General features: G+C 36.8%; 1 protein-coding gene across 11 annotated transcripts in view; it reads left to right on the top strand.

Annotated features, from left to right (window-relative positions):
* Spag9 (sperm associated antigen 9) overlaps window positions 1–26,334 on the top strand; it is a 125,700-nt gene that overhangs the window by 10,298 nt on the left and 89,068 nt on the right. For 10 of the 11 annotated variants that reach the window (XM_074046050.1, XM_074046053.1, XM_074046052.1 and 7 more), the window contains exon 2: window positions 14,920–15,040. In XM_074046050.1, coding sequence (XP_073902151.1) covers window positions 14,920–15,040 — 121 coding nt within the window. Of the gene's footprint in view, window positions 1–14,919; window positions 15,041–23,383; window positions 23,451–26,334 lie in introns of those variants that run through there. The other variant, XM_074046060.1, reaches the window with a different exon arrangement.

Raw genomic sequence — 26,334 nt, 5'->3', positions numbered from 1 at the left:
TGGTCCATTGAGAAACATCATATTTAAGTTTTGTGACTTCAAGATCTCTTGATTTGCCTTGTACCTACCTCACCATTCAAAATTTCCCTTACTTGCATTAATGTTCATTTTTCTTTCTCTTCTTTTCTGTTTTCTTTCCCTTTCTCTTTCTCTCTTGGCAGCACTGGGGTTTGAACTCATGCTCAGAACCTCAAACTTGCTAGGCAGGTGCTCTACTGTCTGAACCACTTCCCTAGCTCTGTTCGTTTTTCTGGTGTTATTTTCTTTTTTTTTTTGCAGTATTGCAATTTGAACTCAGGCCTACACCTTGAGCCACTCTACCAGTCCTTTTCTGTGAGGGGTTTTTTCAAGATAGGGTCTTGTGAACTATTTGCCCAAGCTGGCTTGGAACCTTGATCCTCCTGATCTCTGCCTCCTAAATAGCTAGAATTATAGGTGTGAGCCACCGGTACAGACAAAACTTAGTGGCTCTGTCTGAAGTTTTGTTTTTTGGGTTTTTTTTTGTAGCAGCATTGGGGTTTGAACTCAGGGCCTCATGCTTGTTAGGTATACACTCTACCACTTGAGCCACTCTGCCAGCCCTTTTTTGTATTGACTGTTTTTGAAATAGGATAAGAACTATTTGCACAGGCTGGTTTGGAACCATGATCCTCCTGGTCTCTACCTCCTGTGTAGCTAGGATTATAGGCGTGAGTTGCCGGTGCCAGGCTGAGTTTATTTATTCATTTATTTATTTTTGAGATGGTCTTCCGGTATAGTCTGGGTTGGGTTTGGACCACAGTCATCCTGTTGCCATCTCCTGAGTAGCTGGGATTACAGGTGTGATCACCATGACCTCTTTTCTTTCTTTACAGTACTGGGATCTTAACTTAGAGCCTTGTGCTTGCTAATACTTGAGCTGCTTCCAGCTCTTAGTTCTTGTTCTTTAACTGCTATATATTTCATCATTTAAAAGTCCCACTATTTATCTATTCTTCTGTTACTACACACATTGCTACAGTAACATTTGGTGCCTGTGTAAGAGTTTTCAAAGATACGCACTTCAGAAGTAGGAGTCTGAGTTTTAGGATATGTATTTATAGATTTAATTTGACTATCAGTAGTATACTACAGTTCTCACTTCCCTGCATCTTTGCCAGCACTTGGCACTGTCACACTTTTGGGTTCTGTTGCCAATCTGATGTATACTATACCACCTCTTGTTTTCATTTGCTTTCCCACATCTCTAATGTAGTTGAGCATGTTTTCTTAACATTTACTGACAATTCTACCTTTCTGTCAGTTGCTATTCAATTTTGCACATTCACAATTGGTAGCAATGTGTAAGTACATAGATGGCTCTGAATTGTACTTTTTTAAAAACATTTTTATTTTATTCATATGTGCATACATTGTTTGGTCATTTCTCCCCTCTTTCCCCCGCCCCCTCCCTTACCCCCTCTCACTCCCTCCCTTACCCCTCCTTACCCCTCACTACCAGGCAGAAACTATTCTGCCCTTATCTCTAATTTTGTTGAAGAGAGAGTATAAGCAATAATAGGAAGGACCAAGGGTTTTTGCTAGTTGAGATAAGAATAGCTATACAGGGAGTTGACTCACAATGATTTCCTGTGCATGTGTGTTACCTTCTAAGTTAATTCTTCTCGAACTAACCTTTTCTCTAGTTCCTGGTCCTCTTCTCCTATTGGCCTCAGTTGCTTTAAAATATCTGCTTTAGTTTCTCTGCATTGAGGGCAACAAATGCTATCTAGTTTTTAGGTGTCTTACCTATCCTCATACCTCCCTTGTGTGCTCTCGCTTTATCATGTGATCAAAGTCCAATCCCCTTGTTGTGTTTGCCCTTGATCTAATGTCCGCATATGAGGGAGAACATACGATTTTTGGTCTTTTGGGTCAGGCTAACCTCACTCAGAATGATGTTCTCCAATTCCATCCATTTACCTGCGAATGATAACATTTTGTTCTTCATGGCTGCATAAAATTCCATTGTGTATAAATACCACATTTTCTTAATCCATTCATCAGTAGTGGGGCATCTTGGCTGTTTCCATAACTTGGCTATTGTGAATAGTGCTGCAATAAACATGGGTGTGCAGGTGCCTCTGGAGTAACCTGTGTCACATTGGGTATATCCACAAGAGTGGTATTGCTGGATCAAATGGTAGATCGATGTGTAGCTTTTTAAGTAGCCTCCAAATTTTTTTCCAGAGTGGTTGTACTAGTTTACATTCCCACCAACAGTGTAAGAGGGTTCCTTTTTCCCCGCATCCTCGCCAGCACCTGTTGGTGGTGTTGCTGATGATGGCTATTCTAACAGGGGTGAGGTGGAATCTTAGCGTGGTTTTAATTTGCATTTCCTTTATTGCTAGAGATGGTGAGCATTTTTTCATGTGTTTTCTGGCCATTTGAATTTCTTCTTTTGAGAAAGTTCTGTTTAGTTCACTTGCCCATTTCTTTATTGGTTCATTAATTTTGAGAGAATTTAGTTTTTTGAGTTCCCTGTATATTCTGGCTATCAGTCCTTTGTTTAATGTATAGCTGGCAAATATTTTCTCTCACTCTGTGGGTGTTCTCTTCAGTTTAGTGACCATTTCTTTTGTTGAGCTGAAGCTTTTTAGTTTTATGAAGTCCCATTTATCTATGCTATCTCTTAGTTGCTGTGCTGCTGCGGTTCCATTGAGAAAGTTCTTGCCTATACCTATTAATTCCAGAGTATTTCCTACTCTTTTCTGTACCAACTTTAGAGTTTGGGGTCTGATATTAAGATCCTTGATCCATTTTGAGTTAATACTGGTATAGGGTGAATTATACTTTTTGATGGCTTTATAATACTCCATTGTAAGGTCATCTGTTGATCGAAAAGAATTCAATAATCTAGTTTAAAAGAGACTCAAGAGATTTTTTTATTTAAATGCATTGCATAGACCTTGTATGGATCCTGATTATAAAAGCATTTATGAGACAACCAGCAATAGTTGTCCAGGTATTCGTTCATTAAGGGTTGGGAAATGATGCTGTTGTAGCCCAGTTATTCTTTCAACATTTATTAGCTAATTTTTTTCTTTTTTCTGTACTGGGGTTTGAACTCAGGGCCTCCACCTTGAGCCACTCCACCAGCCCTATTTTGTGATGGGTATTTTTCAAGATAGGGTCTCATGAACTATTTGCCCCAGCTGGCTTTGAACTAGGATTGTCCTGATCTCTGCTTCTTGAGTAGCTAAGATTACAGGTGTAAACCGCCAGCACCCAGCTAGCTAAATTTTCTTATAAAGGAGAACTTCTCCTCATCAAGTATTTGCATACCCCAAGGAGTAGTTTGTATAACAAATACAAGAAAGGTGTCTGATTCTTCTCATACTTTAATAATTTCCAAGAGCTCTTCCTTCCCCCTCCCTATCTCATTTTAAAAATAGCATATATATTGTTCTGGTTTCATGGGAGCAGTGACTTTTTGTTGGTCTCTGAATATATTAATTATAGTTTTCATTTGTTCCCTCTTTGTCTGTTTCTTCAGATCCCATTTTTTTTCCCCTGATAATTTTGGTCTCTCAGGTTGCAGCTTTAAGTGTCTGATAACCCTTAATTATCCCTTTATGTTTTTTAAAAGTGAGGCACCAAAAAAGGACCTGAAGCAGCCAGCTGCCCAGTGGCTCATGCCTGCAATCCTAGCCACTTGAGAGGCTGAGATGGAGAGGATTGTGGTTCAAAGCTGGGCAAATAGTTGGAGACATCATCTCCAAAATAACCAGAGCAAAATGCAGTAAAGGTATGCCTCAAGCGGTAGAGTGCCTACTTTGCAGTGTGAGGCCCTGAATTCAAACCCTAATTCCACAAAAAAAAGGAACTGAAACTGTGTACCTAGAGGCAGTTTACTGACTGTTGGGAACCCAGATTTCAGTAGCCCATGGTCTTAGTGACATTTGAATTCTTCCAGAGAAGGATAACCATTTTGAGGGTAACTGGTGGAGGGTAGATAAGCCTAGTTACCTGCATTATGGGAAGCTGGGTGAGGGCAGAACCAAAAGGGCATTGTCACTATTACTATTTGGTTTATAGACTTTCATTTAATACCCCCCCCTTTTTTTTTTTTTGAGACCTGCCTGACTGTGCTTAAAATGTCCCTTGTCTGAAATCACTCTGAATCATTCAGAAAACAGACCTCCTATTTCCTGTGTGAGTGAGCAAGAAGGCCACTTGCATGAGGCTGGAGACTTACTAGGGATATTACTAACTAGTGATTTTAGACTTTGACTCAGCTTCCCTCTTTTCCACCCACCCTTACTCCTATAATCCATTCCCAGTATGGATTTATCATAATTTGCTTATCTTCCAGGTTTCAACTGTTAACAAGTAACTTTTTTTTTTTGAACTGCGATCCCATGTATCTAGGATTACAGATGCGAGCCACTAGCTCCTGGCTATGTCTGGCTTATTTGTTGAGATGGGGTCTTGCTAACTTTTTGCTCTGGTTAGCTTCATGCCATGAATCTCTTGATCTTCATCTCTCAAGAAACTGGAATTGCAGTTTGAGCCACCATGCCCAGCCGTTGACCTTAATTTTTGAGGAAACCAAATCATTTATTTTACAGAATTTCTACATTTTGGATTTGAGACCACTTACGAAGTTACATTTGCCGGGCACTGGTGGCTCATGTCTGTAATCCTAGCTACTCAGGAGGATCGCAGTTAGAGACCAGCCCTGGCAAATAGTTCACGAGACTATCTCGAAAATACCCAATACAAAAAAAGTACCTCAGTACTACTGGGGTAGTACTGAGTTCAAACCCCAGTACTACACACACACACACAAAACAAAACACAAACCATTTACATTTAACTAACTTTAGTAATAATTACAAATATTATGGAAATATTTTCCTCCAGTTACTGCAGAGTAAGTGGAGGGGCATACTTTCGTGGGCACTTGGCAATAAGTCAGCCTTTTATTTTTTGTTTGTTTTTGCAATGCTGGGGATGTTTTGCTGCCCTGTTCCCCACCCCCCAGTCTTGCATATGCTAGGTAAGTGCTCTACCATCTACCACTAATCTATATCTCCAATACTGGGGTATCATTTTTTTTAAACAACTATACTCAAAATACTATTTAAAGGACTTCCCTACCACCCTTTCGTCCTCAGCATCATTATTCCAAAGAACAATCTCTAAGAATACTTTTTTAAAACTTTGAGAGCTTGCTCTTTCAAAGTATATAATTTGTTTTCCTCTAGAACAGTAGGGCAAACAGTCCCTATAAGCCATCTGGACTTGCAAGTGTTTTGCTTCACCACAAAGCTTATTCTTTTTAGATCCTGACATAAGTCTGTATTGTCCATTACTTCATTTTTTTTTTTTTTAAAGTGATGCTTAGTTGTAACCAGGAGAGTTCTCTCTGAAGTTATATCAATAGCATTTCTGGCAATTGGCTATTGAGAGGGGAAAAGGGTATTTACTTAGTATTTATTATACATGCTGAAAAAGAGCCCATTCACAGGCTCTTATTATCTTCCCTTTAAAGAAAGAATGGATACATGAGATAGACAGAGACAGAAGAAAAAGGGAGAGGGATGTATGCTTTGTACCATTGTGGCAGAGGGATCTGACATTCTTACTCTGGGGGTGAGTAGCCAGAATTTCCAAGGGTAAGATGGTTTTGTAACTGAAAAACTGCTGGCTTGCCTCCTGCCATGATTTTGTTAATGCTCTAATCGCATCATGATTTTTCTAATGCTAGTCAAGTGTAATAGAGTGTGGCAAGTCCTGAATGTTCATAGACATCCTAGGAGCAGTCATTTATTTTTTTGTTAATTTTTCCTCCCTCAGAATGTCTCTGGCTAGGATAAAACCTTCAAATCCCATTTACTTTGTATAAAAATGCTGCTGTATACAAATTATAGTAATGTAATGAAACTACCTAGTTATACTGGGACCTCTTTGTTGTAAAAAACTTTTTTTTTTTTTTTTTTTGCCACTCTGCCAGCCCTTTCTTGCGAAGGGTTTTTTCTAGATAGGGTCTCACGAACTATTTGCCTGGGCTGTCTTCCAACCGCTATACTCTTGATATCTACCTTTTGGGTAGCTAGGATTATAGGTGTGAACCACTGGCACCCAGCTCTGTGAAAACCTTTAAAATACAGGAATGAGTGAGGTATATACAGTGAATCTGTTCTGTTCAGAGTTTGATTTTGATTAATTACACTTAGAGAAATATCTACAACCTTTTTTGTTTGTTTGTTTTTTGAGACAGGGCCTTGCCATGTAGCCTAGGCTGGCCTTGAACTTTGATCCTTCTGCCTCAGCCTTGTAATGCTGAGATTACAGTCATGTATTACCACTCCCAGCCTTACAATTATTTTTGATCAAATGATAATATTAATATTTTGATATACCAGGCTTTTCTTAGGTGAATTGCAAAAGCATGAAGTTTCCTGTTTAGCCACCTTTGAAGAAGTATTGACTTGTATTTTACATTTTTCCCTTTGCTTTATTATTTAAAAATATGTAGGTAGTCTATGTTTGTTGTGAAAGAAAACCCAAAAAGCGAGGCTCTTTAAGGCTAAGGCTATAGAAAAAAGATCAAATCACACTAAATCTCACCACTGGTAGTCACTACCAGTGCTTTATTATATGCCCCAAACCCTTTCTTTTGCCTGTTTATCTCTCCAAACTAAAAGTAAGACCACACTACATATAATGTTTTGTTATCAAAGCTCTAAAACAGTGTATTAGAAGGATATTATTATTATCTTTTTGGTGTTACTGGGGTTTGAACTCAGGGCCTTGTACTTGCTAAGCAAATGTTCTACCACTTGAGCCATGTCCTCTGCCCTAGAAGAGTAATATTTTTAATACATTTTCTAAGGGTTTGATACACATTCCTAGCCTCCAAGTACTATTTATATTCCCCATGGTGAGGTACCTTATTTACAACTAAATATTCATTGTGCACGTGACTACCTATCGGTAGCTCATCTGGGTACTGAAAATCCATTTTATATTACTCACATTCCTCCTCCATTTACTTACTATATTACCTATACCTCTTTCCCCTCGCTAAGTAAATGACACCACATCACACTATTGGTCAAACCAGAAATCTGTTTTTTTTTTTTTTCTTGACCTTAGTCTTTTTTTCTCCCTTACATTTTGTTAGTCCCCAGCTGTGTTTGTATTACCTTCTAAGTATCTTGAATTGATCCTCATTTCTTTCCTCACTGCCTGCTTGTTTGTAATCATTTCTCATTTGGATTACTATGATAACCTTCAATCTCCATTCAAACACTCTTATTCCCTTCTCACCTCCCACCCACCACTGGCATTCCCAGACTCCAGTGAGATTGAGCTTTTCAAAGTATGGATGGTATTCAGTATCCTAAGAATGATCCCGCCAACCCCTTTCAAGGCCTTGTATCATTTGGTCCTTGTCTGTTTTCCAGCCTCATCTCAGGCCATTCGCTCTCCCATGTTTCTAAGTTTAGCTGTTCTATACTTAAACTTGGTTTCTTTTTGCTTGATGAACTTTCATTCATCTTTCAGGATGAGTTTACATGTCTTAGGGAATTTCCTAAGTTGTTAATTCCCCTAACATACACTTTTATCAAAAAGTGTGCAAGCCAGGTTTGGTAGCTTATGGGTATAATTCCAGCTACACAAGAGGCAGAGATTGGGAGGACTGAGTTTTGAGGCCAGTCCAGGCAAAAAGTTAGTTAGGTCCCATCTTAACATAAAAAGCTGGGTGTGATGGTTTACACCTGTCATCCCAGCTATGTGGGTGGTATAAGTATGAGGATTGCAGTACAGACAAAAAAACCATGATACTCTATCTGAAAAATAAAGCAAAAGGGCTGGGGGCATGGCTCAGGTGGTACAGTGCTTGCCTCACAAGCATGAGTTCAAACCCCAGTATCGGGGGGAGGAGGGACTGGGTACATTGCTGACAAACTTGAACTGTGTGATTTCAAAAACAAATGTTCATATTCAGTTTGAAATGTTAACTTCTCATCTCAGAAAACCTTGAAGAAGAATCCTGTCAGGTGCAAGTCTGAGAGTAAGTTGTAAATCAATGTGCTGTTATCCCATGTTGGTGTCACTTAGGTAGTAACTGAAATACCACCTATTTCTTATTAGCATTAACCTAGAATTAGGTGACTGTTGAATTATGCAAGATCTTTGTCTTCTGCTATCAGTTTCAGACAAGGACACATAGGGACCAGGGCCATCTTGTAACCTACTACATTCCCAGCACCTGAGAATATTTAGCATGTTATATTGTTAACATTTACTGTGTGTGTCTTTGCTGTCACAAAATAAGTGCTTATATTGGATGGTGGATAAAGGTTTTAATTTTATATTTAACATGTTATCTAAGAATAACTCTTATGAATGATATTACTTAAAAGTTTGTAATAAATATCTTCATACTGCTCAGCTGCCTATTCTGTACTGCTGATATTTGGAGAACAGTGATTGTAGTTACATGTATGGCTTTATTTATTTGTGACAGTTTTTTTCTTTGACTAGAAAGTGACAGAATGGGATATGTCCCTACTTCTGTGCTATCTCAGTTTGTGTTAAGTTGAAATTACAGGAGTAGAAAGCAGGTGTGTTTCTTTAAAGTAAATCAAGAAGACTTTAAAATAAGGGTCAGCCATGTTTGTAGTCTGCAAAGCTAGGGGTGAAGTTCAGAAGTAGTCACATGTGCTCCTGGCCCACTCAAGATCTCTGAGCATAGAAGAGAAGCAGAAAGAAAGCCCCATTGAGGACTTTCTTTTTACTATAAGCAATGCCATCTACTGCTTAATTATTTTGTTGCTAATGTGAAAGGGTTAGGCATAGGAAAAAAATAGTTCTCATTACTTCCCTTATACTCTATTTCCAACCCCCAACTAGAAAAAAGGACTCTTTTATTAGGGCCATGGATGCAAACCATTTTTTACCAGAATTCTATTTTTTGCATCTAATTGAATTTTATGACACTTCCATTTCTATTTAATTTTTCTATCAATTTTATTAATAAGCATGTCATTTTTATTTATTCATTATAAGTGTTTATTTATTTTTGCAGTTCTGGGGAATCAAACCCAGAGCCTTGAGCATGCTAAGCAAGTGCTCTACCCTGCCCTTTCTTTCTTACTTTTTTATATCAATATTTCATACTTTCACATTATTGCTAAGTGCTATATAGAGTACTCCATTTTTTTCCCTTCTTCCTTTTTTTTTTAATTGACTCTCAGTTATCTCAAGGCAATTGGGTTCAGGACCCTCACGGATACCAAAATTTGAGGATTTTCAAGTGCATCCTTATAAAATGGTGTAGTAGTGATAAAACCTATGCATATCCTTCCAAATCCATTAAGTCATCTTTATAAAGTATTTATAATACCTAATACAATACATTTATAAATAGTTATTATGCTACATTGTTTAGGGAATAATAGCAAGGAAAAAAGTCTGTCTGTGTTCAGTACAGACACAATTTTTTCCCAAGTATTTTCAGCCTGTAGTTGTTTGAATCCATGGACGTTGAACCCCTGGAGATACAGAGCTAACTATATGTGTTGTTTTCTGAGCTACTGTGCCCTGTAGCTACTTGCATTCCTGAGGTTACCTGTATCACAGTGATATTGTACAAAACAGTGGCCCCCAAACTAGCCTATTTCTAGATATTATTCTTGTGTAACAATTTAGAACTTTTCAGTCACTTGTTAGTTGACTACTCTGTGACGGCTGTTAAGTTTACTTGGGCTAGAGTATAGCTCAGTGGTAGAGCACTTGCCTAGTATGTACCAGAAGATTATCCTTCTGGGCTTTCAGTGGCTGTGTGATCTGTTAAAGGCATTTCAATGCTTTATCAGAACAGAGAAATATGTATTTTGCTGTGAATTAGTGGTTAGCATTTTAAAGGAAGGTAGATATCCGAACCGAAACATAATATGCTATTTCTCTTTTTGGTGCTAGGGGTTGAACCTAAGGCCTCATGCTTGCTAAGAATGTGCTCCTCCACTAAGTTCCATAGCCATAATACAAACTTAAAATTGGAATTTTTCAACAGCAGAGAGTTCTTGAAATTATTTCTAAAAAAACCCCATAATTTTTATAAATGGGGAAAAAAACCATTCTTTATTTCTTTTAGAGCTTGAAAATGCTCTGAAATTAAATGTATAGTTGTGTGTTTTGTATATTTATCTTTCTGGGAAAAGGAACTGTTTTCATAATAGTCCCAAAGGAGTTCATGATTCCAAAACATTTAAGATCTACTACTTGGAACAAGAACGGAGAAAATATACACACCCTAGCAAGAGATTGCAGTTCATTTGTAGTCTCTAAGTTTATCTATTTTAATTAGCCTGAGAGTACATATTTACTTACAGTATTTTCATTATTGCCAGTCTTTTCCTGTGAAGGGAAACTACAGAGACAAGAGGTCTCTGTGTGGAGATAAACAGCCCTGGTGGTCAAGACAATCATAACTTTTTTTAAAAACTGTCTCTTTTTACTGTATTTACTTGAAGTGATACAGGTTTAAAGCCTCAGCAGTCATTATAAAATGTGAAAAATCCTAAAGCTTGAATCACCTAGGCGGGTCTAAGTAAATAACACTGTAGAGGAAACAAAGAATGACTGCTCAACAGTTATGGATTATTCATGCTCTTATGTAGCCAAACTGGGTCACTAAGAAGCAAAGCAGATGGAAGCTGTGTCTGTCAGTCAGAAAGGAGTTCTGAATAATCAAAATAGTGGTAAAATAATTTCTTAAGAACTTAGTGCCATGGCATTTTAAGATCCTTGGCAAGGATCTGCTATATGTTCTTTAAAACAGCATTTTATCCATAGCACAAAAGAAGCCTAAACTGTAGTAAAAATTTCTGGTTACTTACCCAGGTATAGCAGTTATGTTAACCAAGGGAGCATTTTTTCAAAGAAGCCAAAAAATAATTACACTTTCTTATTCTTAGTTTTTGTTTATATACCCAGGGAAAATGTTGAAATAACTGAGACTTCATAGTTGGTGCTTTTCTGTTTAGTGTAACCTCTACCATCTGCCTGCATTCAGTTGCAGCCAGTGAGCATTGGAAAGCAGGAGTACTACTCACAATCATATGCGTTGTGGCTGGCATGTAGTAAATGGTCAGTAGATCCTTTTTGAATCATTTGTCAGTTTTCCTCTTATATTTACTATAACCTTTGCTCTTCTTACACTGAGCCATCTTTAGATTAACATTCTAGAAGAATGAACAATGGCTTTTCAATGGATTTCTCCAGAAACCTTACAAATATGAAAAATTTTTCATAGAAAGTATAGGGCAGAGGAGCTACACCTGGAGGTTTGCAGAAGGATTTAAGGGTCATTGAGCCTCCTGAGGAAAATAGGCAGTATTTTTGTGAACCAGGGGCATTTTAATGGGAAAACATGGTTTATACATGTATCAGATTTCCAAATGGATCTGCAGATCCCTGATGATTAAGAATGAATGTTTTAAAGGTTATAGGTTCCAAGCTTAAAAGATTGGATCAAATGACTTCTAAGGGAAAGTAGATGACTATATTAGCATGCTTTCACTTTTTTTGTGATAGAAAACAGTTCAAACAAACTTAAGAAGGAATTTGCTGGTTTATGTAACTGAAAACAAACAGACAAGCAAAAAATACTAGGAAAATGCTGGCTCCTAGAACTATTAAATCCAGATAATTAAATAGTATCTTTAATTAAGTTTTCCTTCTCCTTACTCTTTGTTTTCTCTGTATTGTGTTTATTCTTAGGCCTACTGTTTCTGTATGTTGGAAAAAGATATTAGTATGCAGCTTAAGTCTGCTAGGTCTTAGAGTTTAAGATTCCAGAAGAAGAGAAGGTAATGTCTTAGTTTGTTTTCTCTTGCTGCAACAGAATAGCCAAGATTGAAATTTGTAAAGAAAAGAGGTTTATTTTGGCTCACAGGTTTGGAGGCTGGGAAGTCCAAGATAGGCAGCTGCATCTGGTGAGGGCCTTGGGCTGCTGCAACTCGTAGAATAAGCTGCAGGACAATGGGCATGTGTGGAAGAGGCAAAAACATGAGGGGCCACCCCACTTGCCAACAACCTGCTCTTGTGGTGACTAATCCAGTCCTGCAGGAACAAGAACTCACTTATGTAAGAAAGGTATTAATCCATTTTAACCTAGTCACCTCCTAAAAGTCCCACCACTTTTTAACACCCTACTGCAATAGAGATCAAACTCCAACATGAATTTTGGTGGAGACAAACTACATCCAAACCATAGCAGGTAGTATTTTCCCTAAAAACTGACAGATGTCACAGAAAGGACTGACCAGTCTGTTTCATCTCCCACTAGGGAGATGGAGTCAACACCAATCAAATTACATGGACTGAATAGAAATAGCATGAAACTGAGGAGAGGAATTTCCCCAAAGGAAGGCAATGTAAGTAGGCAGAAGTCTCCTCCTCAGTGAGTGAAACATTTGAGGACTGATAAAGTAGATAGTGGATTGAAAATTACACATTAAAACTAGGGTGTATTTAGTGAAACCTAAGGTTTTTGTTTCCTTTGTTTTTGTTTTGTTTGGTTTGGTTTGGTTTGGTTTTGGGATCTAACTTAGGGCCTCTCGTGCTATAAGCAAACACTGCCACTGAGCTGTACCCCAGTCCATGAAACATAAGTTTTGGGTTTTTTTTTTTTTTTTTGTGATTTATACATTTTTGTAAATGCATTTTTTAAAAAAAATTTTAAATACAAATATTTTCAAATTTTTAAAAAGTAAAATATAAATAATATAGATTTTTTTTAAATCTAAATTTTTATTCTGAAAGATTTATTTATTTATTTAACAACTAGTTGAGAACCTGTTATGTGCTATCACTGTTCTTTGCACTGGAGATATGGCAATGAATAAAACAAAAGTCTCTGCCTTCATAAGGAGCCTACATTCTAGTGAGGACAGGCAAGTAATAAATAAGAAAAATTACTAAAAGATTTTTAGTAATGCTGGATGGGGATAAGTGCTCTGGAAAAATAAGTAGGGAGGGGAGATAGGAAATGGGTGAGGTCTCAAGGTGACATTTGGACAAAGACATGAAGGAAGTAAGGAGGAAGCAAGCCATTTATATATCTGGAGGAAGAGACTTCCAAGCAGTAGGAAGCAAGTGCAAATAAATGCTTGGAGTGTTGGAGAAACTGCAAGGAGCTTGACTTGCAGGGTGGGCAACTAAATAGGGGGTGATGTCAGAGAAGTCAGAGGATGGAGATAACAAATCATTTAGGCCCAGGGAAACTATGGTGAGGGCTGTGGTGAACAATATAGACGGTCAGAAGGTCTTGAGGAGAAAATCTGACTTATTTGTGAAGGACCCCCTAACTACTGAGAATGAATTGTAGAGGGGCAGGGATGAAGGTGAGGAGACTAATTAGGAGAATATTGCTATAGCAATAATGTAGGCAATAGAGCATGGTGTTAGAGATGATGAAAATTGCTTGGATCTGAGGTAGATTTGGTGTTAGATTGGAAATGAGGTATTAGAGAAAGAGAAGAGCCAAAGCTGACTCCAAAGTATTGGAGCTGAACAATTGTCTATAGTGATTTAATGAACTCGAGAAGACCAGAAGAGGAGCAGGTTTTGACATGCTAAATTTAGATGCTTGTTAGAATCCAAATGAAGTTCAGTAAGCTATTGGACATACAAATCTGAAATTCAGGTCTGGGTTGGAGATAGAAATTTGGTAGTTGTCAGCATATAGTTAGTATATAAAACCTTGAAAATGAATGAGATCACCAAAGAATAAGAGTAAGCAAGGAGGAAGTCAGACACATAGGAGGAAGTGGTACATAGCTATAATTCCAGCTACTTCAGAGACTGAGGATCAAGAGTTCAAGGCCAGCCTGGACAGCATTGTGAGTCCCTGTCTCAAAGTAAATAAATAGATAAATAAATAGATAAACAAACAAGAAAGAGAAAATTTGTTCAAGGACTGAGTATACCAATGTAAAGAAGTTGGGGAGAAGAGGAATCAGTAGCAAAGAGGAGCAAGAAGCAGCAACTAGTAAAGTAGGAAGATAATAAGGAAAAATCCTGGAAGTCAAACAAAAAAAGAGAAATGTTTTAAGCAGAAGTAAGTGATCTATTGTCAGATGTTGCTGATATAATAAATAATTAAGATAGATTTGGAGGAGTTGCTCAAACAGTAAGAGCACTTGCTTAGCAAGCATGAGACCCTGAGTTCAAACTCCAATATCACCAAAAAAAAAAAAAAAAAGATGAAGACTGAGATTTGATGATTGCATTTAACCATGATCCCCTTGATGGGAATAATTTTAGTACATTACATTTGATTGGTGGAGATACTCTTAACCCATGCTGTTGTCTTAGGAATTTAAACTCCATGGTTCAGGTGAAGCTATAAATAAGACTGCTTACTATTGATTTTGTTTATTTATCTATTTTATTTATTTATTTTGCAGTACTGGAGCTAGAACCCAGGGTCTCATACATGTTAGGCAAGCACTGTACCCCTAGACTACCCTCAAACTCGAATAATCATCTAACAAATATTTATTGATAATTCCTTCATTCTGTTGTTCCCTCGTACATATTATGGATTAAAAATTGTTTTGAACTCAAGATGAGTATGGAAGTACACTAAAGATTTATTATATTTTTTAGTAGGATATATATGTATTTTCCAGTGTCTACTATATGAAGTGGAGACACCTTACTAAACAAATGATTTTTGTCATAATTTTACTCCTGTATTTGAAGGTTTTAAGCATAGTTTTTATAGAGAATCTTAAAATCAACCTAAGTTCACAATTCTGAGATCTTTTTAAGTAGTTAATGCATAATTGCCATTCTTCATACCAAGAAACAAGAGTTGAAAATATGAAAATGTATATTGTTTCTCTGATGAAAATGTGTATTGCTCTTCTTTATTAGAAATTCATTGAATTTGAAGATTCTCAAGAACAGGAAAAAAAGGATTTACAGACCAGAGTGGAATCTCTAGAATCTCAAACAAGACAACTTGAACTCAAAGCAAAAAACTATGCTGACCAGAGTAAGTGAAAATACCTCTCCTCCTAAGTATGTATTAAAGAGTGGGCTCTGAAAGTGTGATTATTCATCTTGACGTTTGATGAGGATTTAAAATATATGCTTGGAATTACCATCCCAGAATCAAAGAGTGAGTAAATCCTGGGTGCTAGTGTTAGTTCTTTTTTGTTTACATTTCATATGGTACCCATGTATGCAGAAATCAAAGATACCTATAAGACTTACTTCATCAGCCTGTTTGTAGTTGACATTATTCTACAACTCATCATGTGTGTGCATCATTTCTTCTAATTTTCATCAAGCACACAGAATTCCATTATTTCTGTATTGCTTTGAAATTTAGAAATATAAGAGAAGATAATTTTGAAGTATGTATAAAAATGAAGTCTCTTTTTTGTTCTTTTCTAATGGAAAAGTAAGGGCACTTAGAGGAATGGAAATTCATTATTTCACTTTTAATATAATTTCATGTTATTCTTTTTTTGGTGGCATTGTGGTTTGAACTCAGTGCCTCATGTTTGCTAAGCAAGCACTCTACCACTTGAGCCACTCCACCAGTCCTGTTTTTTTGTTTGTGTTTTTCGAAATAGAGTCTCACAAACTATTTGCCCTGACTAGCTTTGAACTACGATCCTCCTGATCTCTGCCTCCTGAATAACTAGGATTACAGGCATGAACTACCAGCTCCGGGCTCATGTTCTTGACTTTTAAAAAAATTGTTTCAAACCTCAAGAATGATTTTCCCTTTTTGGCTAATGAAAATGGAACTAATTAAGTCAAAAGCAGACAAAGAAATAGTGAGAAATTGTATGACTTATTTTCATATCTGAAACAGTTAGGCAGAGAGCTCTCTTCTTTTCTCTCCCAGCATTTTAAACTTTCAGAATCCCAGCTTTCAAGAGATAGTTAAGCAGTTACTCTTCCCACCTCACTCCTTAAAACTACCTAGTGATACCTGCCATTCATGATCCATAACTTTCACCACAAGGCTTGGAGGGTATGTGAGAACTGAATGTACCCTCTTGAACTGTAGAAGGGCCTAGCAGAGTTAAATTCAAATCACTGGGAATCTGGAGCTCAAACATTCTAGAAAATTCAAGAGCTCACATGACTATTAGATATCTTAGAACACAGCCAATGGATATTTGGTAACAAAAACCAAATTGAATGAAACAAAATGAGCTATGTTATGACTTTGTGGTTTTAGATTTGAGGATACCTGGAGTTGTGTACCTTTCCTTGGTTTACACTGAATGCATCAACTTCTATGGTTCTACTGCAGAAATTTGAAGACGTAGAAACTTTGTAGTAGATTCTAGAGTGCATACTGGAATCACATTACACTCATCTGGAGAAACAGTTTTATAGCAGTTGCAAGCTTTTGGCACATTTTAAAAGTTGAGCATTCTCTAAAGAAGAAAAATATTTGGCTACTGAGGATAATTTTAATCCTGACTTGATTATGCTTTCATATCAGGGATTATATAGTATTTTAGAATTAAACACTAAAGGCACATTAAGTTATCAAGTTTTTTCTTGATTTCTGAAGAGTGCAAAGGTTTTAGTAGAAAATTTTCTTTTGACTTGGAAAGGAATTTCTTATCAAGTGCTTTTATTCTTTTTTTTTCCAATTTTTAAAAATACTTGGCTATTTTTTTATTTGTTTGTTTTACTTCCTTATCTGTCCCTTCCTCAAATCTCCAATATAGATCTTATTTTTTAAAAAGATAGTGGTAAGAGGTAATCATAAATACCATCAGTGCTCTGTAGTATTGGAAATCCAGGACTGGGAATAAGTGCTTTTTAAAAGATGAAAACAAATTCCAATATTATTGACATATGTCAGACTGTAATATTATTATTATTATTATTTTGCTTTTAGATTTTATTTGTTTGTTTTTGGTTGTGTTGTTTTGTTTTGTTTCCAGATAAGTTTCCCAGTAACTTTACCTGCATTGGCTATTTTATCGCCTCATCTGGAGTAACTGAGATCACAGGTGTATGCCACCATGCCTAGCTCTTTTTTACATATTAGAAGACAGATTTGGGCTAGATTTAAAAAAAAAAATTTGATAATTTTGAGACAGGTCTTGCTATGTAACCCAGGCTGACTTCGAACTTGCAATCCTCCTGCCTCAACCTTCTGAGTGCTGGGATTTCAGGTGTGTACCACTGTGTCCAGCTTCAAGTTCCATGTTCTTATCTGTACAATGTGTAAAGAGTGTAATTTTAAAAGACTGAGCATCTCAATTCTGATTGATGTGTTTTAGAGCACATGCCCTTTTTTAAAGTAGGTTTTTTTTTTAATATTACAATGGTTTTTATTTTTATTTTTTATTTTAATTTTTTGTTGGTACTGGGGTTTGAACTCAGAGTCTCATGCTTGCTAGGCAGGCACTATTACCACTTGAGCCACTCCAGCAGCCCAAAAGTAGAAGTTTAATAGAAGTTCAAGTTTTTCTCTAAAGTCTACTTCCTATATTAAAAGGGAATTTTTGGTTGCACTTATTTGTTACTTGAGAAGCAAGAAAAAAGAAATAGGATCTGAGCTAAAGGACACACTTTACAGCTTTCAATAGTACAGAATTTATCAGGTTGTGGTATGACTCAATATTGAGAATTTGGGTCTATAAAAATTTTGTTGTAATTTTGTGGTACTGTTTGATTTTGGAGCTTTCTAGTTCTCTTTTCAAACTCTGGACTAACATGATATATCTAACTTTTCCAGCATGGATAAAGCATTTTTTAAATGCTTTATATTATTTCTTACCTGATAGTAACAGTAACACTCTTTGTAATTAACCTCTTGTTAGCCTTCAAGAAGAGTCTGAAGTGGGGGATAAAGGAGAATGATGGCAGCGAATTCAACTATAATAAGTAAGAACTTATGTAAATGTCACAATGTACCCTCAGTACAACAATAATATGATAGTTAAAATGAAAAAAAGGAAGACCCTGAAATATATATGGTGTGGCGTGAGCAAGTTATAAATTGAGAAAGTCTTATAAATTGAGAAAGTATAGTTTGGTGCTTGACATCTAATCAGCTTTGCTATCCATAGTGACAGTAATGGGTTGTTTATCAGAAAATACTTTATATTCATTGTTTTTATTGTATGTTGACTGCTCCTATCTTACAAACCAATTATTATCTTTAAAGAGTCAAACACAATAGACATTTTATATAATTAAAATGTAAACGGCTGTGATATGCTTAGTAGTTGTAGTGTGCTGTGGTGTGATTATGGCAGAGGAAGAATATCATGTCCTTGTCAAAGAAATCATAGTTTTGTGGGGGTGGGAGAAGGTTATGTGTATGACTTTCTAGCGTTTTTTCTATATGTATCATGTTCTTAATATCACTGAAGTTTAAGTGTCTATATAATTTTGTAACTTTTTCTTAAATTTTTCATAAGTATTTTCCTTTCTGTATAATCTTTACTTTCTTTTTTTTTTATTTATATTTTGAGACAGAGTCTCACTATGTAGCCTAGGCTGGCCTCAAACTTAAGATCTTCCTTCCTCAGCCTCCTGAGAGCTGGGATTACAAATGTGTTCCACCATACCCAGCTTGTTTTTTATTTTTTAAATGCCTGCATATATTGAGCATCCAAAAGCTATGCCATTTACTAACAATTCTTGGTTTTACTGAAGAGCTAGCTGGCTTTTCTCTAATGAGAATTATTTAATAGCCATTTTGTTTTTCTTCCTTAGCTACTCAGAACTCAGGACAAATTTTATAACAAATGGTTTGAACCTTATCTGGTAGCATATGTAAATTGTTTTTCTCCAGACGCACATTTTATACATAAATAATATTCTTGAACCTGTCTCAAATCCTTTATGGAATGAAGGAATGAATCAGGGTAAAAATAAAAGTAAACTAGCTTAGGGGCCTAGCTTACTGGTAGGGTAGCATTCTGGAGGCCTTGCGTTGGATCTCCAGCATGCAAAGAAAGAAAAACAAAACAGAAACTTCCTCTGTTGGTTGGCTGTTTCTAGTATAGTGAGTCATATTGCAGTAAATATTTTTTTCACTTCTACTGATTTTCCTCCCTTTTGATAATTTTCTTAGAATATATTTAAGGAAGCTGGTCAAGGAGTGTGAACATTTTTATGATTCATGGCACTTTATAGTGTTTGGACGTAAACAGAATTGGAAAGTAAGGATTAGAAGCAAATTATTTTATCAAAAATTGTGAATTTAGCCATTATTTATAACTTACTTATTAGCACCTAAAGCTGATATAGAACTGTTTATTATTTTGTTTGCTTTTAGAAAACTAATTGCTCTCTAGCTCCTTGAGTTAACAGTAGAATGCTTTTCCCTTGGGTACAGAGCCATTGCCTTTTGCAGAGAGGAAGGTAGAAAGATTTAAGACAGCAGAGATTTTTTTAAAAAGCTGTTTGAACTGAAACTAGATCCATGTATATCACCCTATACCAAGATTAACTCAAAATGGATCAAGGATCTTAATATCAGACCCCAAACTCTTAAGTTGATACAAGAAAGAGTAGGAAATACTCTGGAGTTAGTAGGTATAGGTAAGAACTTTCTCAATGAAACCCCAGCAGCACAGCAACTAAGAGATAGCATAGATAAATGGGACCTCATAAAACTAAAAAGCTTCTGTTCATCAAAAGAAATGGTCTCTAAACTGAAGAGAACACCCACAGAGTGGGAGAAAATATTTGCCAACTATACATCAGACAAAGGACTGATAACCAGAATATACAGGGAACTTAAAAAACTAAATTCTCCCAAAACTAATGAACCAATAAAGAAATGGGCACGTGAACTAAACAGAACTTTCTCAAAAGAAGAAATTCAAATGGCCAGAAAACACATGAAAAAATGCTCACCATCTCTAGCAATAAAGGAAACGCAAATTAAAACCACGCTAAGATTCCACCTCACCCCTGTTAGAATAGCCATCATCAGCAACACCACCAACAACAGGTGTTGGCGAGGATGCGGGGAAAAAGGAACCCTCTTACACTGTTGGTGGGAATGTAGACTAGTACAACCACTCTGGAAAAAAATTTGGAGGCTACTTAAAAAGCTGGACATCGATCTACCATTTGATCCAGCAATACCACTCTTGGGGATATACCCAAAAGACTGTTACTCCAGAGGCACCTGCACATCCATGTTTATTGCGGCACTATTCACAATAGCCAAGTATGGAAACAGCCAAGATGCCCCAGCACTGACGAATGGATTAAGAAAATGTGGTATCTATACACAATGGAATTTTATGCAGCCATGAAGAAGAACGAAATGTTATCATTCGCTGGTAAATGGATGGAATTGGAGAACATCATTCTGAGTGAGGTTAGCCTGGCTCAAAAAACCAAAAATCGTATGTTCTCCCTCATATGTGGACATTAGATCAAGGGCAAACACAACAAGGGGATTGGACTATGAGCACATGATAAAAGCGAGAGCACACAAGGGAGGGGTGAGGATAGGTAAGACACCTAAAAAACTAGCTAGCATTTGTTGCCCTTAACGCAGAGAAACTAAAGCAGATACCTTAAAAGCAACTGAGGCCAATAGGAAAAGGGGAACAGGTACTAGAGAAAAGGTTAGATCAAAAAGAATTAACCTAGAAGGTAACACACACGAACAGGAAATCAATGTGAGTCAATGCCCTGTATAGCTATCCTTATCTCAACCAGCAAAACCCCTTGTTCCTTCCTATTATTGCTTATACTCTCTCTACAACAAAATTAGAGATAAGGGCAAAATAGTTTCTGCTGGGTATTGGGGGGGGAGAGAGAGGGGGTGGAGTGGGTGGTAAGGGAGGGGGTGGGGGCAGGGGGGAGAAATGAACCAAGCCTTGTATGCACATATGAATAATAAAAGAAAAAAAAAGCTGTTTGAAGACTATTCTCAAATTCTGCCTTTCCTTTCTCTGAATGAAATTCCATTTTTAAAAACGTTAAATGGAAAAATGTTGACAACTGAAGGCATAAGTATTAGAGCCTCATACCCTGACCCTTCTTCGCTTCCCATTCGCCTTATCAACACTTGTTTGCCTTTTTAATTTGGTATGAATATCTTAGTCTAGTAAAATACCTTTAAGCCTTCACCTTTAAACTTTATTATCAAAACAAAAACACTTCTTATTTCTTTGTCATAAGAATAATAAGCACTCTATTACGTGGAAAGTTTGGGGAGGTAGTATAATCATTAACATTTTTGTATTTTAAAAGAATTGAAAGCCAGGCACTGGTGGCTCGCACCTGTAATCCTAGCTACTCAGGAGGCAGAGATCAGGAGGATGGTGGTTTGAAGCCAACCCTGGGCAAATAGTTTGAGAGACTCTATCTCAAAAAACCCTTCACGAAAAGTACTGGTGGAGTCGCTCAAGGTAAAGGCCCTGAGTTCAAGTCCCAGTACTAGAAAAAAAAATTAATGACTCCAAACAGACCTTCAAGTCTGTTACGGATGTGATTGGTAAATTCAGAATTTTCACAACCCAGAAATAAAATAAGTCCTTTTAAAGTTAGGTATTGTTTCATACCACAGTTAACATCTGAGAGACTCTAAGCCTTCAGGCTGGTAAATTCTTTATCAGTCCTTTTATTGTGCTTTGCAACATTAACATTTTGAAACGGCTGGAGTCATTGCTCAGTGGTAAAGTGCTTGCCTAGAATGTGAAAGCCCTGGCTTCCATATCCAACACTGCAAGAAAGAAAAATTCTGAAAAAGTTGAATAATGCCATCATAAGTCTTTTCCATTTCAGTTTTTTTTTTTTTTGGTGGACTTTATGCTTATAAAGCAGGCATTCTACTGCTTGAGCCACAACTCTAGCCTCCCCCATTTTAGTTTTATCTTGTCAATAGACAATTCCTTCTACATAGTTTTTTAAATGATAAAAGTAGATGACTGATGGTTTGTGGTTTTCTTGAAAGTATATGCTTTTTTTTTTTTTTTTTTTTGGTGTGACTGGGGTTTGAACTCAGGGCTTCACACTTGGAAAGTAGGTGCTCTACTGCTTGAGCCACACCTTCAGTCCATTTTGGTTTGTTATTTTAGAGATGGGTGTCTCTGAAACTGTTTGCCAGGCTGGCCTCAAACGATGATCCTCCTGATTTCAGCCTCCCAAGTAGCTAAGATTATAGGTGTGAGCCACCAGGGCCCAGCAACATAGGCTTTTTTAAAATAAGGCAATTTAGAAATTTCAGATTTATATGTCTTAGTTTAAAAAAATGAGTTAATTATATGGAAGGTTACTTTCAGTCCATTTTAACTTGAGTCTAGTTTTATGCAGTATTAAGAATCTGGGTGTTTATTTAAGAGCTGTTTGGTTTTTAGAGCCTGTGTATAAGGGAAAACAGAAAATCAGGCACAAAATAATGTATGTAAATGATAGTGTTTTATTGCTTCTCATTGGGTAAGATTACACGGTATTCTCTGTTTTATGTTTTATTGTATTTAGACTTCCACTTTTGTAGTCTAGTGTTGTCTATTAGGACATTAAAGTTGTAGTTTATAATTAATATCTAGTACTAAAAATACCCTAGAAAGCTAATTATGTAAGTAAAGCTTAAAGGATTTCTGGTGACTTAGTGAACAGGAAAAAAAGGAATGAATTGATTTTTTTCATGCAAACATAAAGGGATGGATTGATAAGGAAGATACTAAGCTGTTTCTCTGTAATTAGAAGATTAAATTAGAAGAAGTAAGTTTGTTTGCTTGATTGGTTATGGGGAAGCATTTATTGGCCTTGAGGGTGATACACAGGAATGTATGCTGAGGTAAAACATGGCCTCTCCTACAGAAAGATTGAAGAGTAGGTAGAAGAGTAGCTAACTTTCTGTTGTGGATGACTTAGGTAACATCTTCTAGACAGTGGCTATGTCAGATTGCTAGAAGTCCCTACTACTGGGATCTTTTGATGTTATCCAGTCTTTTAAGGATATGATATGATCATTGATTCATGAGAGCTTTAAAATATTTATAGTGTCATATTGTGTTATTGATTAATAGCATGTAATATCTCTCTGAAAATCTGTTGAAGTTTGGAGACCTGGTGCAGGTCTTAGTTGGCAGAGGAGAGGTTTTTATAACAGTTTTGATGTGGTTGTCTGAGAATTGTTTGCTCTTAAGTCAGCATTTGATTCTTGCTTACCTTTTGGGACTTTTTATGCTAAATTGTTCAAGGAGAATTTCTGAAAGATCAATGTTAATCTTCTGAGGTCTAGTAACAGTTGGATTATCTGCCTTCCATGAACAGTAAGAACTGATGATTCCTTTTGAGAAGGCAAATTTGAGTTGGATGTGGCATTCTAGCAGGTCTGTTTCTCTTTCTTCCCCCCATAGGCCTATCAGCAGTCTGATGGGGCAGAAGACAACAGAGATGGAAGGTGGTCCAAACTTGGTAAAGGCCATCAATCTAAGGAGGTAAGCTCTGATTTTGAGCAGGCAGAGCAGGTGGCTCTTCCTGCCTTAATCATGTCCTCTTGCTCTTTGAAAAGATGGATAGAAAGAGCATTCCAAACAAGGCTGAAGTGTGTCCATTAGCTATTACAAGGGGGAAATTTTGGATTAGTCTTGATTACTCTTTTTTCTTGCCCATCCCCTCTTTTTCCCTTTCAGATACCATGATTTGATTTTTTTTTTTCTTCCCAGAAGTTTAGCAGTTAAATGGTAGATTGGTTATCTGTTGTTTTGGGATAGATAAGATAAACAGTCTCTTGTTTATTTCCAGTTAATGTCAGATTGTAGCTAGTTTTGATGAGTAAAATGATAAGTTTTTAGGGTTTTTTCCTGAGATCATTTTGAAGTTTGAGTTCACATGGGAACTATTAAACAAGAATGATCTTTTAATACATTTCAGATGTAATGCAACAACATAGGCATCAGTTAACTCTATGATACTTGAGGCTTTGGGAAATGTGTACCATCCTTGCCCAGATGGGCTTTTCTTTCCTGCTTTCACCTCCCTTTTGTTTTCCCTTTACTGGTTCCTTAGTGGCATTCAGGACTCTAAGAGATGGCTCTTCCCTGTGTTAAAAGGAACTATTCAAAAGTGTTAATACTGTCTCATGTGATTTAGGCCTTGAGTTTATGGGATTTGTTGTACTGATTGTATTTTCAGACAGACTAAGAGGTTCTGAATTTGCATTATTTGATCTTGGTGTATTATGTGACCTCAGCTAGCATATGCATATATACAAATATATATATATAATGTAATTTATTTCTTTATATGGTTAGTTATATGATATTATATAGTCTTTATATGACTTGTATTGTATGTGCCTAAAAAACTAATACTTAGATCATAGTACAAGTAAAGAAAACTTGAAATAGCCTGGCACCAGTGGCTCATGCCTATAATCTTTGCTACTTGGGAGGCAGAGATCAGAAAGATAGAGGTTTGAGGTTAGCCCAGGCAAATAGATTGTGAGACCCTATCTCGAAAATACCCAACACAAAAAAGGCTTGGAGGAATGGCTCAAGTTGTAGAATGCCTGCCTAGTAAGCGTGAGGCCCTGAATTCAAACCTCAAACCCCAGTACCACCAAAGAAACAAAAACTAAAAAAAAAAAAGAAGAAAACTTCAAAAGCAGACAGTAATTAACAGTTTCTGTCCAGGTACTTGCTGTAGGTATTAGGAAGGACAGAATAATTGCCAGAATAGCATTCTGAAAAATAAAGAATTAAACTTTTTTTTTGAGACACAGTTTATTAGACTGGCCTCAAACTCGCCTCAGCCTGCCTTAGCCTTCTGAGTGTTGAGATTATAGGCATGTGCCATCATGTCCAGCTGACATAAACTATTCTTAAAGTATAATGGGGTAACAAACCTTTCATTATTTAGAATGCTTTTTATGAGAACTCTAATTTATGTCTTTATGCTAATATATATGTTAAGCTAACTCTGGTTGCTGTAGCAAACAAGCCACGAAAATTATATACAGTCATGTACTAATTTTAGTCAATGGTGGACTGCATATAAAATAGCAGTCCCATAAGATTTTATCACCTAGTGACATCATAGCTGTCTTAGTTTGTATAAACACACTATGTTTGCACAGTGTTGAAACTGACTAATGAGGCATTTCTGAGAATATATCCCCATCACTGAGAAACATATGACTATACAGTGACTCAAATATATTATTTTTTGTTCACGTGAAGTTTAAAAGGCGAATGCTTCTGATAAATGGGTAGCTTCTTTCGAAACACAGGCATTTTCCAGTTTATGGCTTCCAGGTTCATCAGACTTATCTGCATTAAGCTGGAGAAATGGGGAAGGTAATGGAGGATTGTGTGAAGAAAGTTTATGTTGGGCCAGGCCTAGGGGTAGTGCACATTACCACTACTTCTGCTTTGTTGGTTATAACTCAGTCAGAAACTAACTCCAGCAGATAGGATATGCTGTGTAGTTTTGTGTCCAAGAGAAAGAGGAAATTGCTTTGGTTAACATTTGACTTGCTTTTAGCCTAGCAGCTTTTAGTAGGTGGTAATTTTGCCTAAGTGTTGAGACTGGGGAATGAATGGACTTTAAACTCAGAAACCATCTGAATATTGGTTTTTTGTTTGCTTGAGTTTTGATGGTACTGAGGTTTGAATTCAGGGCTTCATGCTTGCTAGGCAGGCACTCTACCACTTGAGCCAGTCCTCCAGTCCTTTTTTGTGTTGGTTTTTTTGTTTTTGTTTTTGTTTTATTTCTTGTGTTATTTTCAAGATAGAGTCTCTCAAACTATTTGCCTGGGCTGCCTTTGAACCACTATCCTCCTGATCGCTGCCTCCCAAGAAGCTAGGATTACATGCATGAGCCACTGGTACCTGGCCATCTGAATATTCTTTCTACTCTGAATTCTTTGAGAAAGAGAAGAGGAGCAAATTTTTTGTTTCATTTGTGTTTTATTTTTTTGATACAGGATCTTGCTTTGTATCCCAGACAGGTTTGGAACTCGAAATTCTCTACCTCAGCCTCCTGGGTTCTGGAATTATAGGCATGCATCTCCATGCCCAGCTAGGAGGAGGAAGTTTTAATAAAAAGATAACATTTATGATTTGTGCTCATATAATTTGATTTTTTATTTTTTGGCAGCACTGGAATTTAACTCAGGGCCTCATGCTTGGTAGGCAGGCACTCTGCCACTTGACCCATCTTCCTCCATTCTGACTCCCCCACCCCACCAGCTTGTTCTTTGAGATAGGGTAACTTTTTTTTTTTTGCCTCAGCTGGCCTTGAACTATGATCCTTCTATCTCTGCATCCCAAGTATCTGGGCTACAGGAATGACCTACTGTACCCAGCTTAAAATTTTTAA

Source organism: Castor canadensis, chromosome 11 (genome assembly GCF_047511655.1).
Source record: "Castor canadensis chromosome 11, mCasCan1.hap1v2, whole genome shotgun sequence".
Taxonomy (NCBI): domain Eukaryota; kingdom Metazoa; phylum Chordata; class Mammalia; order Rodentia; family Castoridae; genus Castor; species Castor canadensis.
The sequence above is the reverse complement of the archived record's forward strand: the minus strand, read 5'-3'. Positions and strand labels throughout refer to the sequence as shown.